Source organism: Rana temporaria, chromosome 6 (assembly GCF_905171775.1).
Source record: "Rana temporaria chromosome 6, aRanTem1.1, whole genome shotgun sequence".
In the NCBI taxonomy this organism is placed as follows: domain Eukaryota; kingdom Metazoa; phylum Chordata; class Amphibia; order Anura; family Ranidae; genus Rana; species Rana temporaria.
This window is the reverse complement of record NC_053494.1, coordinates 207,779,995-207,794,476: the sequence shown is the minus strand read 5'-3', so window position 1 is coordinate 207,794,476 and position 14,482 is coordinate 207,779,995. Positions and strand designations below refer to the sequence as shown.

Here is a 14,482-nt window from a genome sequence, read left to right as displayed (position 1 = left end):
AAAGGGATGGTCGGCACTCAAGATGACATCGGAAAAAATGGTATTCCTTTATTGAAAAGACATGTAAAATGCTGTAAAAAAAAACAACCTACGCGTTTCAGACGTTAGTCCTTAGTCATGGCCAAAGACTAATCTCCAAAACGCGTAGGGTGGTTGTACAGCGTTGTACATGTCTTTTCAATAAAGGAATACTATTTTTTGGATGTCATCCTGAGTGCTCACCACCCCTTTCCTTATTCTGGTACGGGTGGAGGTGTCGGCAGCCTTGAGGTCTGAGCACTGGGCGGAGCTTTTATGTGGGAAAGTTGTAGCGCCTACACACCACAGCCTGTAGTGGGCGGAGCCTGCTGGGTCCCTCCCACAGCTCTGCTGTCTGCGCATCCTATGTACAGCACAGTGATGATGTCACAGTTACCTTTAGAAGGTAATATCCAGATTTCCAAAGGCATTTTATGCACATCGTGTGGATTGATATCCTTTGTGGATGTTAATTGACAGTGGGGGGAATAATGCCCCAAGTGCCGGATAAAAGCAAGCAAAGGGCCACACCTGGCCCCCCGGACGACAGCTTGGAGACCACTGATAGACAAGCCTGTCAGATTTATTTCCAGGATAAAATCTTACTTCCTATTTCACAAGTTTCCCTGAAAAGGTTTATTTAGCCCCCGAATCTATTATTGGCGATCGATGAACTGCAGATTGATTGGAATGTCTGACACGAGAACCACCCGATTCTTTGTCTTCGCTTCTTTCATTTCTGGATCTGGCAGCAGCTGGAATTGTCTGATCATCTGGAGATGCAAAGACGTAGAAAAAATGTTACAGAGACGTAAAGCGGAACTCCAGCAAAAACATTTTCATGTCCGATGGGGCATACACACGGTCGGGATTTCTGATGGAAAAAGTCCGTAGGGCCAGATCCACATACATTTAGATCGGCGCAGCGGATCAGAGATACACTACGCCGCCGTACCTTACCTGGCGTATATTTGAATCCTCAGCGAGTTTGCGCCGTAAGTTACGGCGGCGTACTGTATTTCTGGCGGCGGAATTCTAATCGGCGGGTAGGGGGCGGGTTTCATTTAAATGAAGCGCGTCCCCGCGCCGAATGAACTGCGCATGCGTCGTCCAGAAATTTCCTGCCGTGCTTTGCGCAAAATGACGTCGCAACAACGTCATTTTTTTAACTTAGATGTGAGTTACGTCCATCCCTATTCACGGACGACTTACGCAAAAAAAAATTCAAATTTCGACGCGGGAACGACGGCCATACTTAACATGGCAAGTCTATCTATACGCCTCAAAATACCTGCTTTAACTATACGCCGGAAAAAGCCGACTACAGACGACGTTAGAAAATGCGACGGACGCGCGTACGTTCATGGATCGTCGTAAATCGCTAATTTGCATACCCAACGCGGAAAACTACGCAAACTCCACCCAGCGGGCGCCGAAGTATTGCATCTAAGATCCGAAGGCGTACGAAGCCGTACGCCTGTCGGATCTTTCTTACCCAGATGCCGTCGTATCTTGGTTTGAGGATTCAAACTAAAGATACGACGCGGGAAATTTGAAAGTACGCCGGCGTACTCGCTCTGTGGATCTGCCCCTAGGTTTTTTTCCATCGGAAACTCCGATGGTGTGTACGGGGCTTTAAGAAAAAAAAATTAAGGCTGGAGTCGGTCTTTAGCTCCCCGTTCACACCGGTGCAACTTGTCATGCGATATGGCCCAAATCGCATGACAAGTCGCATCCTATTGTCAGCAAGGGAACTGTTCAAATCGGTGCGCCACCGCCATATTTTCCAATTTCCAAATTTTCATATTTTCTAATTTTGGAAAGATAAATTAAATGGGTTTTCGTTAATTTGAATATTTCCGAATTAACAAATTTGTCGAATTTCGGTGAAATTTTTTTGGGGAACGAAACGAATTGCACATGTCTAATGCCTCCGGTCATTCAACCCACTGCCTGTGAACCCCCGGGGGAGTAGGTTGTTAAGGAGGATGGAGGTTGTTAACACTAGGGGAGTGATCAAGGGGTTAAATGTGTTACCTAGGGAGTGATTCTAACTGAGGGGGGAGGGGACTGATCTGTGTTCCTCTGTACAAGGAACACACGATCTGTCTCCTCTTCCCTGACAGGACGTGGATCTCTGTGTTTACACACAGGGGTCCACGTCCCTGCTCTGGGACAGGCAATCGTGGGTACCCGGCAGACATTGTGGCCGCTGGGCACGCGCATCGGCTCCTGTGTGACACGGCGGGCGTACGCACGCCCCCTAGACGGCTGGGAAGCCGAGGACGTCATATGACGCCCGCCCAGGATGGGATGTCCTGCGGACGTCATTTGACAATACGTGGGTAGGGAAGTGGTTAATATACTTAAAGCGGAGTTTCAACCACAATTAGCATTTTTTAAATGTATGTCCTTTCATCCTGCGTTTTTATAATATAAATCCGGTCACTTACTATTTTACAATCCGCCGCTGATCCGCATAGATATTAAAAAAAGATAGTTTATAAAACATCGTTGTCATTTTTCTTGTGGGCATTGTGAAGCCTACAACACTTACCGTATTTATCGGCGTATACCGCGCACTTTTTTGCCCTGAAAATCAGGGCAAAATCGTGGGTGCGCAGTATACGCCGATACCCGCTTCCCCGCGCCGAGTTTGAATACTGCGCCGACATATACCGAGCGCAGTACTCGTCGCGGGAAATGAGCAGGGAGGACGCGAGGACGCCGCAGAAGGACGCCGGACCCGACGAAGAGGACACCCGAAGCCGCAGACGGACACCGGACCCGACGAAGAGGACACCCGAAGCCGCAGACGGACGCCGGACCCGACGAGGCCGCCGATGGACGCCGCGCAAGACACCAAAACTGTAAGTACAAAAAAAACTTTTTTTCCACAGGATTCGGGGCAACTTTAGGGGTGCGCGGTATACGCGGGAGCGCATTATACCGCGATAAATACTTCCTGGAAGTCTTGGATGGGGACTTGATGCGCACTGCATCCTGGGAAATGATGACACACATTTCTCAGGAGCATTAGAGGGAGATGATGTCAGAATCCAAGGTGATTTCAAAGGCAGATTTTGTGGGACCGCATAGCAACAGGCATTTCCAGATGAGAAAAAAAATTTGGGAAGGAAACTCCACTTTAAAGTGTTTGTAAAGTTTTTTTTTTTTATAAATAACAAACATGTTATACTTACCTGCTCTGTGCAGTTGGTTTTGCACCTGGCAGCCCAGATCCTCCTCTTCTGGGGTCCCTCTTCACTGCTCCTGGTCCCTCCCTCCTATTGAGTACACCCGAGGCTGAACTGTCCATTTAGACATAGAGCTGTCGTTCGACCCCGCCCCTCCCTCTCTTGATTGGCTAACTGACTTTGATTGACAGCCATGGGATCCAATGTCGCTACTGCTGTGTCTCAGCCAATCAGGAGGGAGAGTTCTGAAGGGCATAGAATGCATTAAGATAAAAAAAAACTTCTGTCTTTACAACTCCTTTAAAGGGTTAGTTCACCTTATCAGAAAAAAAGAAAAGATGAACCAACACCCTAAACCCTCCCCTCCTCCCCAGTACCTCTGTGGGTAATGAGCTGTCAGTGCCCATGAAGCCAGTATAGCGGGGGTCCAGGGATTTTAAATCCCCGCTTTTCTTCCCCTTTGTTTCTGCAGGGCTTCCAGGACAGATTAGAGCGATGCTCTGTGTCGGCGCTGCCCAATCAGACTCACTCTGATCTGTATAATTTGTATGTGCGTGGGCCAGCAAACAAAGTCATTTGGGAATGGGGAAATTAATTAAACTTAATCCCTTTAGACCCGCGTTATAGCCAAATGGCGGCTACAGAGCGGACCTACTTTGCCGGGAGGGCGTCAATAGACATCCTCCCGTGCTCGAGCGGCCTGCGCGCCCCCTGCAAGTCATGTGCGGGGCGCTCTGTAATCAGCGAGTCTATGAGACTCGGCTGATCACAGTTTGGAGTAAGGTGTCAATCCCGACCCCTTACCACGTGATCGGCTGTCAGCCAATGACAGCTGATCATGTGATGTAAACAGAGCCGGTAATCAGCAATTTTTTTTTCACCTCACGCTGAGGTGGAGATGCCTGGAGTATTCCGAGAGCCCTAACCAATCACCAACTTGGATTGGCAGGGGGCGGGCCTTCTGAAATACTCAGGGTCAGCCCAGCTGGGGAGGAGTTCGGGTGGAAGATGGAGATGGAGTGTTAGCCTGTGGCCTTGGAGGGAGCTCCCCAGTCTGGGCGGTAGTTGACCTTGGGCCTTGGGCCTTCCTACAACCAGCTGAGGTGTCCTGGACAGGAGGCACGGAAGAAAAGAGAGGACAGCAGGAGAACTCTATCAGGTAAGTCTCCAGGAGGAGCAACAAGGTGCAGCCAAGAGGGCTTTTAAATGACACACAGTCAGGAGGACTGGGAGGCATCTCTGAGAGGACTGGGTGCAAGCGGTCTGGGATGGGTACAGAGCCAGTGGAGAGGACTGTGGTGGCACGGGCAGTGGAAAGAGGCAGCTGCAGCCAGGGGGGCTGTTAGGGCCTGAAGAGTTGGTGCTGGGATCAGTAGCCACGTGGGACAGCTAGCATTAAGACTACCAATTTTGCTACACCATAGGGGCCCGTGGTCCCTGCCTGCAAAGGGAATTTGCTTTAGGCCTGACTGAGCCAGTGTCAGGCCTCAATCACAGTGCTAGCTGGTCCTGAATCTGAAACCAAGTGAATTTGCTGGAGAGAAAGTTGTATATACCGGAGGTGTATACAGTTCTCAGTCCCTTCTAGGCATTTCATATCTACCCTATCCCCATCCAAGTTGCAATCCCCTCAATAAAACTCAAAAACTACGACTACTACTGCTACATTCGATAACACACACACACATAACTCACCTGTGACAGAGCCAAGTGCATCTCCAGCTCAGCTACCCGGCGCCCCAGGCACCCCCTGACCCCGTACCCAAAGGGGATAGAGGCAAAAGGGTGGTGATTCTTCTCAGAGCTGCGCAGCCACCTCTGGGGCAGGAACTTGCCGGGTTCAGAGAAGCTGTCCTCATCGCGAGACAGAACATAGTGAGAAAGTACAAACTGCGTCTGAAAATAAAAGTGTAAGTTTAGAGTGAGTTGTATATTGCTTTTGCTATTATTATGTTAATGTACACTATATTATCAAAAGTATTGGGACGCCTGCCTTTACACACACATGAACTTCAATGGCATCCCAGTCTTAGTACGGAGGGTTCAATATTGAGTTGGCCCTCCCATTGCAGCTATAACAGCTTTAACTCTTCTGGGAAGGCTGTCCACAAGGTTTAGGAGTGTGTCTATGGGAATGTTTGACCGTTCTTCCAGAAGAGCATTTGTGAGGTCAGGCACTGAAGTTGGACGAGAAGACCTGGCTCGCAGTCTCCGCTCTAATTTATCCCAAAGGTGTTCTATCGGGAGGGGTATTTAAGGGACAGACGCCATTGAGCGAGGTTGTGGTCGGTCGTCCCACGCGCCTCGTGGCCCGCCTGACCTGAGGTGTGTGTCCTGAATCCTGGTTCCGGGACCACGTTGGCCCGGGGCTGTGACTTTGTTGGTAGGCCCAGTAGTCTGGCTGGGGCCTGCCTTGTAAAGGTGATCCTGTCCTGCGGGAGAAAGCCACTTGATGAAGGAAGCCAGGGGAGGACCTATCCTGGAGGGGGCCATGCAAGAGGCTGGTATCTTGGGAGAAGGCCTGGAAACTTCATGGAAGGATGCACTGCACACCGAGAGGCTGGACAGTGTCACCTGTCGGGCCTAAAAGTTCTACCAAAGTTAAGCTGGAGAGATCCGGGTGCTGAATCCTGTGGCAGAGGATTCCGGACCAAAGTGTCTCCTCATAAAGGAAAGTCTGTGGCAGAGACTATACTTTACTTTGTACGCCATCCCGGCTGCTAGGCCAGTGAGGAGGGACCTATCCGGGTGAGCAATACCCACTCTGGCTAGAGTGGCGACGAGAACTGTTTACTCGAACAGGAGTGTTTCCCTATCTGTGACTATGCACCTGAACTAGGATTGTCCCGATACCGATACTAGTATCGGTATCGGGACCGATTCCGAGTATTTGCGGGAGTACTTGTACTGCCGCAAATGCCCCCGATGCCTCATCCGATACTTGCCCCCCCCTTGCCGCCGCTACGCCGCATCCCCGCTGCCGCCGCCGCTTGGTTAATACGGGCGGGGAACATTACAGCTTTCATTTGAATAGCTGTAGTGTTTCCCGCCGCGCCGCGTATAGACACTCCCCCTTGCTCGGGTGAACTGTTCAATCCCGAGCAAGGGGGAGTGTCTACACTACAGATCTTCAAATAAAAGCTGTAATGTTCCCCCGCCCGTATTAACCAAGCGGCGGCGCGGCAGCATGTAGATAAGGGGGACATGGCTGCATATATGGGGGGGACATGGCTGCATATGGGGGGGACATGGCTGGATATGGGGGGGACATGGCTGGATATGGGGGGGACATGGCTGGATATGGGGGGGGACATGGCTGCATATGGGGGGGACATGGCTGCATAAGGGGGGACATGGCTGGATATGGGGGGACATGGCTGGATATGGGGGGGACATGGCTGCATATGGGGGGACATGGCTGCATATGGGGGGGACATGGCTGCATCTGTGGGGGGACATGGCTGCATATGGGGGGGACATGGCTGCATTTGGGGACACATTTAAAAAAAAAGTATCGTTATTCGGTATCGGCGAGTACTTGTACTCGGTCCTAAAAAAGTGGTATCGGGACAACCCTAACCTGAACCTACCTACCCTTCCACCCCTCATCCTTCTTTTCTACTAAAGTTCTGCAAAATAAATCTAAGAAAAAGAAGTGCATTGTGTGGACATTGAAATTCTTCTGACTCTCCTTTTACCCTGGACAGCGAGAATATAGAGGTAACGTGCCACCCAAAAATAACCAGCAGCTCCTGCGGGGGTAGTGCTACATTATAATGGAAATTACTTACATCTTTAGGGAACATGTATCCTTCTAGGACTATCTCCTTATCTGTTATAATACGTCCGTTTTGTGGAACCACCGGATACATCCTAAATTTAAAAATATATTAATGCAATCATTTCAATTACTTAAAGCGGAGGTTCACCCTCAAACTGAACTTTATAGCAATCATTTCTGCAGCCTTAATATATGCCTTTTTTTAACCCTTACCTGTCTCCAGCCTCACTTCCGGGTCTTCTTCCCTGCGGGGAGTGGGCGTGTCGCTCCTTTTCCCCGACGGGGAGCTCTGCGCAATGTCTCCTGGGAGTGAGTGATGAGAGTCCCAGGAGACGCGCTGTGCTGTAATCACGCGATATCTCGCGGGTCACGTGACTCGGCAAGCGGGTCATGTGACGTGGGCGGCTACGAATTCTCCATTTTAGGTATAGAGTATCCCGGAAGGACATCCTGCTGGGCTTCACAGTGCCCACAAACAAGATTGAAATGTCCATCTATGGATTTTTATAAAATATCGTTTTCGGGAGAAAACATTTCCTGGCGGCTAGAAGATTGGGACACACGAGTTCCTTCTTCACCAAGGTAAGAGCGGCAGAAGGATTTAAAAAAAAAAAAAAAAAACCCGCGGAACCCACGCTTTAAGGTAAGGAGGTACTAAAAGGAACTATAGAGCCCACCACTTAGCCAATCAGAAAAGAAGGACTTCACATTTCTCATTCCATTACATATTCCAAAAACAAAGGGATTCTTCCTCATTTCAAGATAGTGGGTGGAACCATGCAAATCAATCCTTTATACCCAATGGCTAACTGTACATCCAGAACCATTGCGACGAAACGTTGGGCAGGCGACGTTCTGACGTCACCGCCACACCAGCTGCACCCGGAAGACACGGGCAGGCACATCGAGGAGCCGGACGGCTCGATTTTATTTATATGCCATTGAACGATTGACCAATTGTAAGTGCGCATTTTTATACTTATTCAATAAACCATCTGGGATTTTACACTATGCGAGCCTTTTCTTTCATGGTTCATCCTGATTGTGGTTACATCCAAGCGGATCTCTCTGTTGGATTATCGCTAAGAGGATTCTGTCTCAAGCCTTTTTGATCTCCTTAAAACGGAGATCTATCCAGCTGGTAAGAGACAGTGGCCCGGATTCAGAGAGCAATTGCGCCTGCGTAACCATAGTTACGCAGCACAATTGCTTACTTGCGCCGGCGTAACGAATGCTCCTGATTCAGGAACCTCGTTACGCCGACTGCAGCCTAAGATATGCGTGGCATAAGGCTCTTATGCCCGCATATCTTAGGCTGCATTCTTGCGATGGCCGCTAGGTGGCGTTCCCGTTGTGCTCAGCGTATAGTATGCAAATTGCATACTAACGCCGATTCACAACGTAACGCGAGCCCTGCGTACGCAGTTTACGTCGTTTGCGTACGGCGGTTTTCGCGTAAGGCTGCCCCTGCTAGTAGCAAGGGCAGCCAATGTTACATATACCCGTCGTTCCCGCGTCGCGAAATTTGAACTTTACGTAGTTTGCGTAAGTGAATCGTGAATGGCGCTGGACGCCATTCACGTTCACTTTGAAGCAAATGACGTCCTTGCGACGTCATTTGCCGCGATGCACGTCGGGAAAGTTTCCCGACGGAGCATGCGCTCTACGATCGGCGCGGAAACGCGCCTAATTTAAATGATTCCCGCCCACTACGGGATCATTTAAATTGCGCGCGCTTACGCCGGGCATTTTGCCGGAGCGCCCGCGCAAATTACGGAGCTACTGCTTCGTGAATGAAGCGTAGCGCAAGTAATTTACGGAGGCGTATCTTTAAAACGGTACGCTGCGCCTCCGTAAGAGTGCGCAGCCCTACCTGAATCTACCCCAGTATTATCTTAGGTGGTGGCTTTTTTATCCGCACGGCTTTCTGGATTTTGGGATCTTCACTGCATTAGTCCTAGACTTTGCCATCTATTTGTGGATTTACAGCTACGTTCTCATCATACATTTGGACTTTGCATTTATTGTTCACATGTCACTGGGTTGATAAGCTCACCTTATTTTTCACTTATGTTTTAGTCAATTTACATGTGGTTTGTTTTTGAGACCTTTACCTTTGGGTCCAACAAGCTACACACATAGGCCCGGATTCACAAAGCACTTACGCCGACGTATCTACACATACGCCGCGTAAGTGTAAATATGCGCCGTCGTATCTATGCGCAGGACTCTGAAACCAAGATACGCCTGAAACTAGGCTTCATCCGACCGACGTAACTTTCCTACGCCGGCGTATCTTGGGCGCATATTTACGCTGGCCGCAAGTGGCGCTCCCATTGATTTCCTATTCAAATATGGAAATGAGGGCGATACGTCGATTCACGAACGTACTTGCGCCCGGCGCATAATATACGCGGTTTGCATAAGTCGTACGTCCGACGTAAAGTTATTCCCCATATATGAGGCGCAACTCATGCTAACGTATGGACCAGGGAACACAGCCGTCGTATTTTACGTCGTTTACGTAGTACGTGAATAGGGCTGGGCGTGGGTTACGTTCACGTCGTAGGCAGTGATCCGTCGTATCTTAGGGAGTAGTTCCGACGTGATTCTGAGCATGCTCACTGGGATACGGCCACGGGACGGCGCATTTTCCCGTTCGTTTTTAGTACTTGTATGGCACTCGGCCCATCATTTGCATGGGGTCACGCCTCATTAGCATGGCTCACGCCCACTTCCACCTACGACGGCTTACGCCGAGGGAACCCAGCGCATTTTGGGAGGCAAGTGCTTTGAGAATTCGGTGCTTGCCTGTCTGCGCTACGTCGGCGTAGTGTATATTAGGTACGCTACGCCGGCATAAATATGCGCCAATGTATGTGAATCCGGGCCATAGTGATTGTATATTGATTATGTTTTCACTTTAACCCATTGTATTCATCATTGTTTCCTTAACGGGATCTTGTGTATCACTTTATTTAGCGCAGCTTTTTTTGTATTTATTTCTGTTTTTGTGTCATATAACACGTATAGTTGCTTGCTGTTTTTCGCTCGGATAAGCGCAGTATTTTTCTACCAATATAGTATAATAACATACAATTTTTTCAACTGGAGTAAAGACCCACAAAAAACTAACCGAGGTTCCTTCTCTATACAAAGAAAAAGTTTGGATGTATTTTATTTGGAAGTATAAAAGAGACTCTTACCTCAGGGTTTCCTTGATGACGGCTTTCAGCAGTGGCATTCTAGCAAGATCCTCGTGGGAGGGAATTTTATCTCCAGGGATAACACTCACCACCTCCTCATAGAGACTCTGCTGGATCTCTGGGTGCTTTGCCAGCAGGTACAGGGCCCATGTCAAGGTATTTGATGTCTGGGGGAAAGGCAGAGAAAAAAAAATATGTTGTTGCAGTTGTTCTGAAAATGCCACTTGCCTGGTTGGCTTGCAAATCCTCTGTGGTTCAGTGGTCGCCAACCTTTAGGACTTTATGGACCACTAAACTCACAATTTTGAATCCCGCAGACCACAAACATGAATTTTACATGCCTTATACACACAATGCCCTGGCTCTGTGCCCTTCTCTGACCCCCCCCCCCCCCACATTCTGCATCACATTGCTGCCTTATACAGACTACCGTATTTATCGGCGTATACCGCAAAATCGTGGGTGCGCGGTATACGTCGATACCCGCTTTCCCGCGCCGAGTTTTGAATACTGCGCCGACATATACCGAGCGCAGTACACTCGGGTATAGTCGGGCAGTCTCGGCTCCTTCCGCACTCACGTCCTAGACGTACAGGACGTCAGCGCGGGTAGCCGAGCATTGCCGACAATACACAAGTGTACTGCGCTCTGTATATGTCGGCGCAGTATTCAAACTCGGCGCGGGAAACGAGCGGGGAGGACGCCGCAGAAGGACGCCGGACCCGCCGAAGAGGACACCGGACCCGCCGAAGAGGACACCAGACCCGCCGCAGAAGGACACCCGAAGCCGCAGAAGGACACCCGAAGCCGCAGAAGGACGCCGGACCCGCCGAAGAGGACACCCGAAGCCGCAGAAGGACGCCGGACCCGACGAGGCCGCCGATGGACGCCGCGTAAGACACCAAAACTGTAAGTACAAAAAAAACTTTTTTTCCACAGGATTGGGGGCCACTTTAGGGGTGCGCGGTATACGCGGGAGCGCGTTATACCGCGATAAATACGGTAATCATTGGATCTCACCTCTTTATCCAGCCATGTACTTGAGCTCTGTGCTCCCACCCACAGTCTGTGATCAGCGCTGCCATTGGAAGTTCCCTCCATCTTCATCTCCCGCTTCCTGCACTACTCCTGGCACCTCTCTCTTAGTTCACAGGAGCCGGAACTACAGAGGAGGCACTGGGTATCAATGCGCGCTTTGAGAAGAACACTGGGAACAACATTGGGTGGTATACATCCTCCACAATGTTAATTTGTGGCACAACCCCTGGGGACCACCGACATTTTCTCGTAGACAATCAGTGGCCCATGGACCACTGGTTGGTAACCACTGCTCTGGTTGGTATATCAGACCAGGAACAAGTATACAGATAAGTAAAGTCAGCATGAAGTAAGAACAAAAATTAGTTTGAGGTTAGTAATGTAAAGATTTGGCCAGAAATCGGCAGGAGATCCATGTAAAGAGCATTTTCGAAAAGGAGATCGGCAAGGACAGCCTAGTTATTTCTAGGAGGACAGGTTTATGTTAATCACTTGCCAACCGCCGCACTCCGATATACGTTGGCAGAATTGCACGGGCAGGCAAATGGGCGTACCTGTACGTCCCTTTGAATTTGCCACCTAGCGGGCGTGCACGCCTCAGGAGTGAGCCCGCGGGTCCCGCAAACTCGATGTTCGCCGGCAACCCGCCATTGCGGTGAGGAGAGGCAGAACGGGGAGATGCCTATGTAAACAAGGCATTTTCCTGTTCTGCCTAGTGACAGGACAGAGATTTACTGTTCCCTGTCATCGGGAGCAGTGATCTCTGTCATGTCACTGGTAACCCAGCCCCCCACAGTTAGAATCACACCCTAGCACACACTTAACCCCTTGATCGCCCCCTAGTGTTTAACCCCTTCCCTGTCAGTGTCATTTATACAGTAATTTAAAAACCAATGTGCCTGATATGTGTACACTGGATATATGACTTTGTCTAGATAGATAAAACTTTTTTTTTTTTTTAAAGTTGATGTGAATCTTATCAAATTGTTACAAGAGTTCTACATGAAGAATAAGTCATCTGCATTTATAAAGCAGAAACTCCCTTTAAAGTGAACAGTTGCTTTGCTCATGCAGGTTACAGGTTCACTTAGGGGTCCCCCTGCATCAGGTGACTCTCTCACCAGTGAAAATAGTGAAAAATTACATTAGAATTGCTGTTTAACTTGTAATGCTTAACTTGTAATACCAATGGCCACCACCAGATGGCGCCAGCTCACACATCTGGTGGTAATCACTTGTAATACCAACGGCTCACCACCAGATGGCGCCAGCTCACAAAAACATTTTCTTTTTTTTTGCCCACCTTCCAAGCCAAGTCGCCAGGACACCATTTCTAGTCGCCATGGCGACCTGGCGCCCGGGATTTGTCGAGCCCTGCCTAAGTAGTCAATGGCCAGGACTTGGACAGCGCTGTCATGTGGTGTAGTGGGGAGATTTCTTCACTCTGTGTGATCTCTATCCAAATAACTCTTTCAAAAAGTTGTTACATTTTCTGTATATAGTGGAAATGATGATATCAGGAAGCTCTACAAAACACACCGTGTCCACCCCAGCTTGAAGGATCTCCGGCATTATCCCATAAACCTCCTTCAGGTCCAGCTTCCCATTGGTCAGCAGATGAGTGAGATAGGCTCCTCCCAAATCTTCTCCTCTTTGGAGGCGTCCTTCAATGTCTTCCACTTTCTTGTCAATCAGTTTCGTCCCTACAAAGAGCAAGTGCGTAATAGTGCAGTACTGTATTACAAAATGTGGGGCGTTATTAAAGTGTAACTATAGCCAAAACGTTTTTGATGGCATCAGGAAGGATTAGAACCCCCCATCAGGCAGGGGCGTTGCTAGGTGGCAAAAAGACCAGGGGCTTCAGCCCAAAGTCCAAGGCCGGAATGGGGGGGGGGGATGTTTGGGTGTTGTATGTAGCGCTGCTTTTTTTTTGGCTGTGCGGTGGGGTCGTGTGACTTACCAGTGTTCATCATACACTGACCTGCCTGACCTACATACACTGACCTGCCTGACCTACATACACTGACCTGCCTGACCTACATACACTGACCTACATACACTGACCTGCCTGAACTACATACACTGACCTGCCTGACCTACATACACTGACCTGCCTGACCTACATACACTGACCTGCCTGACCTACATACACTGACCTGCCTGACCTACATACACTGACCTGCCTGACCTACATACACTGACCTGCCTGACCTACATACACTGACCTGCCTGACCTACATACACTGACCTGCCTGACCTACATACACTGACCTGCCTGACCTACATACACTGACCTGCCTGACCTACATACACTGACCTGCCTGACCTACATACACTGACCTACCTGACCTACATACACTGACCTACCTGACCTACATACACTGACCTGCCTGACCTACATACACTGACCTGCCTGACCTACATACACTGACCTACCAGACCTACATACACCTGTAGGTGTATTAAGGTGAAAACACGAACCTTCACACTCTAATCAGCCAATTAACTCAAAATACCTGCAAATGTTTCCTTAGCCTTTAAATGGTCTCCCAGTCTGGTTAAGTAGATTACACAATCATGGGGAAGACTGCTAACTTGACAGTTGTCCAGAAGACAGTCAACCACAAAGAGGGAAAGTCACAAAAGGTCATTGCTAAAGAAGCTGGCTGTTCACAGAGTGCTGTATCCAAGCATATTAATGGGAAGTTGAGTGGAAGGAAAAAGTGTGGTAGAAAAAAGGTGCACAAGCAACAGGGATAACCACAGCCTTGAGGGAATTGTGAAGCAAAGGGGGGAAATTCCCAAGGAGTGGACTACAGTTGGTATCAGTGCTTCAAGAGCCACCACACACAGACGTATGCAGGACATGGACTACAACTGCCGCATTCCTTGTGTCAAGCCACTCCTGAACCAGAGACAACTTCTTACCTGGGCTAAGAAGAAAAAGGACTGGACTGTTGCTCAGTGGTCCAAAGTCCTCGGATTGAAAGTAAAATTTTGCATTTCATTTGGAAATGAAGGTCCCAGAGTCTGGAGGAAAAGGCATTCTGCCCACTGGCTCACATCGGCAATGGGAAGAGGAGAGAAAACGGGTCTGCTCCGGTGTTGCTGGACGGTACCTGAGCACAGCACCAAAAAGGTGAGACTTCTTAAGAGGCGACGGATGGGACCCAGTCCTCCATACAGCCTCTCTTTCCCTGCAGGCAGCCCCTGAGAGATGAAGTCCTATTGCATTGTTCCTC

General features: G+C 49.3%; 1 protein-coding gene across 1 annotated transcript in view; it reads right to left on the bottom strand.

Annotated features, from left to right (window-relative positions):
• Nucleotides 1–569: 569 nt before the first annotated feature.
• LOC120944214 (sterol 26-hydroxylase, mitochondrial-like) overlaps nucleotides 570–14,482 on the bottom strand; it is a 31,107-nt gene continuing 17,194 nt past the window's right edge. Inside the window, exons 5-9 of the mRNA XM_040358175.1 lie at nucleotides 12,780–12,943; nucleotides 10,203–10,369; nucleotides 7,007–7,088; nucleotides 4,911–5,111; nucleotides 570–791 (exon numbers count right to left, since the gene is read on the bottom strand). Coding sequence (XP_040214109.1) covers nucleotides 675–791; nucleotides 4,911–5,111; nucleotides 7,007–7,088; nucleotides 10,203–10,369; nucleotides 12,780–12,943 — 731 coding nt within the window. The 3' untranslated portion in view covers nucleotides 570–674. The remainder of the gene's footprint in view (nucleotides 792–4,910; nucleotides 5,112–7,006; nucleotides 7,089–10,202; nucleotides 10,370–12,779; nucleotides 12,944–14,482) is intronic.